This window comes from Octopus bimaculoides, chromosome 20 (genome assembly GCF_001194135.2).
Source record: "Octopus bimaculoides isolate UCB-OBI-ISO-001 chromosome 20, ASM119413v2, whole genome shotgun sequence".
Taxonomy (NCBI): domain Eukaryota; kingdom Metazoa; phylum Mollusca; class Cephalopoda; order Octopoda; family Octopodidae; genus Octopus; species Octopus bimaculoides.
The window spans coordinates 42,085,091-42,085,849 of NC_069000.1; the positions used below are offsets into that span (position 1 = coordinate 42,085,091).

At 31.0% G+C, this 759-nt stretch overlaps 1 protein-coding gene across 1 annotated transcript in view; it reads right to left on the reverse strand.

The window, feature by feature from the left end:
• The window catches only part of LOC106873492 (inositol 1,4,5-trisphosphate receptor type 3), a 228,934-nt gene that overhangs the window by 85,308 nt on the left and 142,867 nt on the right, over nt 1–759 (reverse strand). The window contains 1 exon segment of the mRNA XM_052974976.1: nt 169–207. Coding sequence (XP_052830936.1) covers nt 169–207 — 39 coding nt within the window.

The window sequence follows — 759 nt, forward strand, 5'->3', positions numbered from 1 at the left end:
TATATATATATATATATATATATATATATATATATGCTATACTGAGTGTATGAGATGGAAGGTGAGAGAGAAAAAGGGAGGAGAAGAGGAAGAGAAAAAGATTGTACGTCTATGTGTGAGAGAGGTGGAGCTCAAGAGAGAAAGACAGGTTGAATGTGAATATCATACCTGGATATCTTCATTCGTTCCCAAAGAAGAATCAGGAGGCTAGGAAACGGAATCGATTAAAAGCAAAACAAAATGTAGAACAAACTACAAATTAAATATTTGTAACACACACACACAAATACTATTTATCTCCTCACAAATGCATACATACATAATGTATACATACATATGCACCACCCACATGCACCATATCACAAACATGCGTTGATAATTATCCTTTTTTTCCAAGAAGGACATGAATATATATATATATCGTTTTTTTATAAAGTCAAACTGAAGGTGAGAGTTTGGCTTGCGACCCGGGTTTCACGTCACAGCAATCTTCAGGCCTGGTATTCAGTGCCAGTTTCAAAAAAAAAGGCATATCCGCTACAACATGTATTGAGCTCTCCTTTCTCATTTGGTTGACATAAAGCAACATTAATACATACATACATACATACATATATATATATGTATGTATATATATATAGATATATATATATATATATATATATACAAATATATATATACACATATATACAGACAAATATATATATACACACACACATACATATATACATAAACACACGCACATTATATATATACATA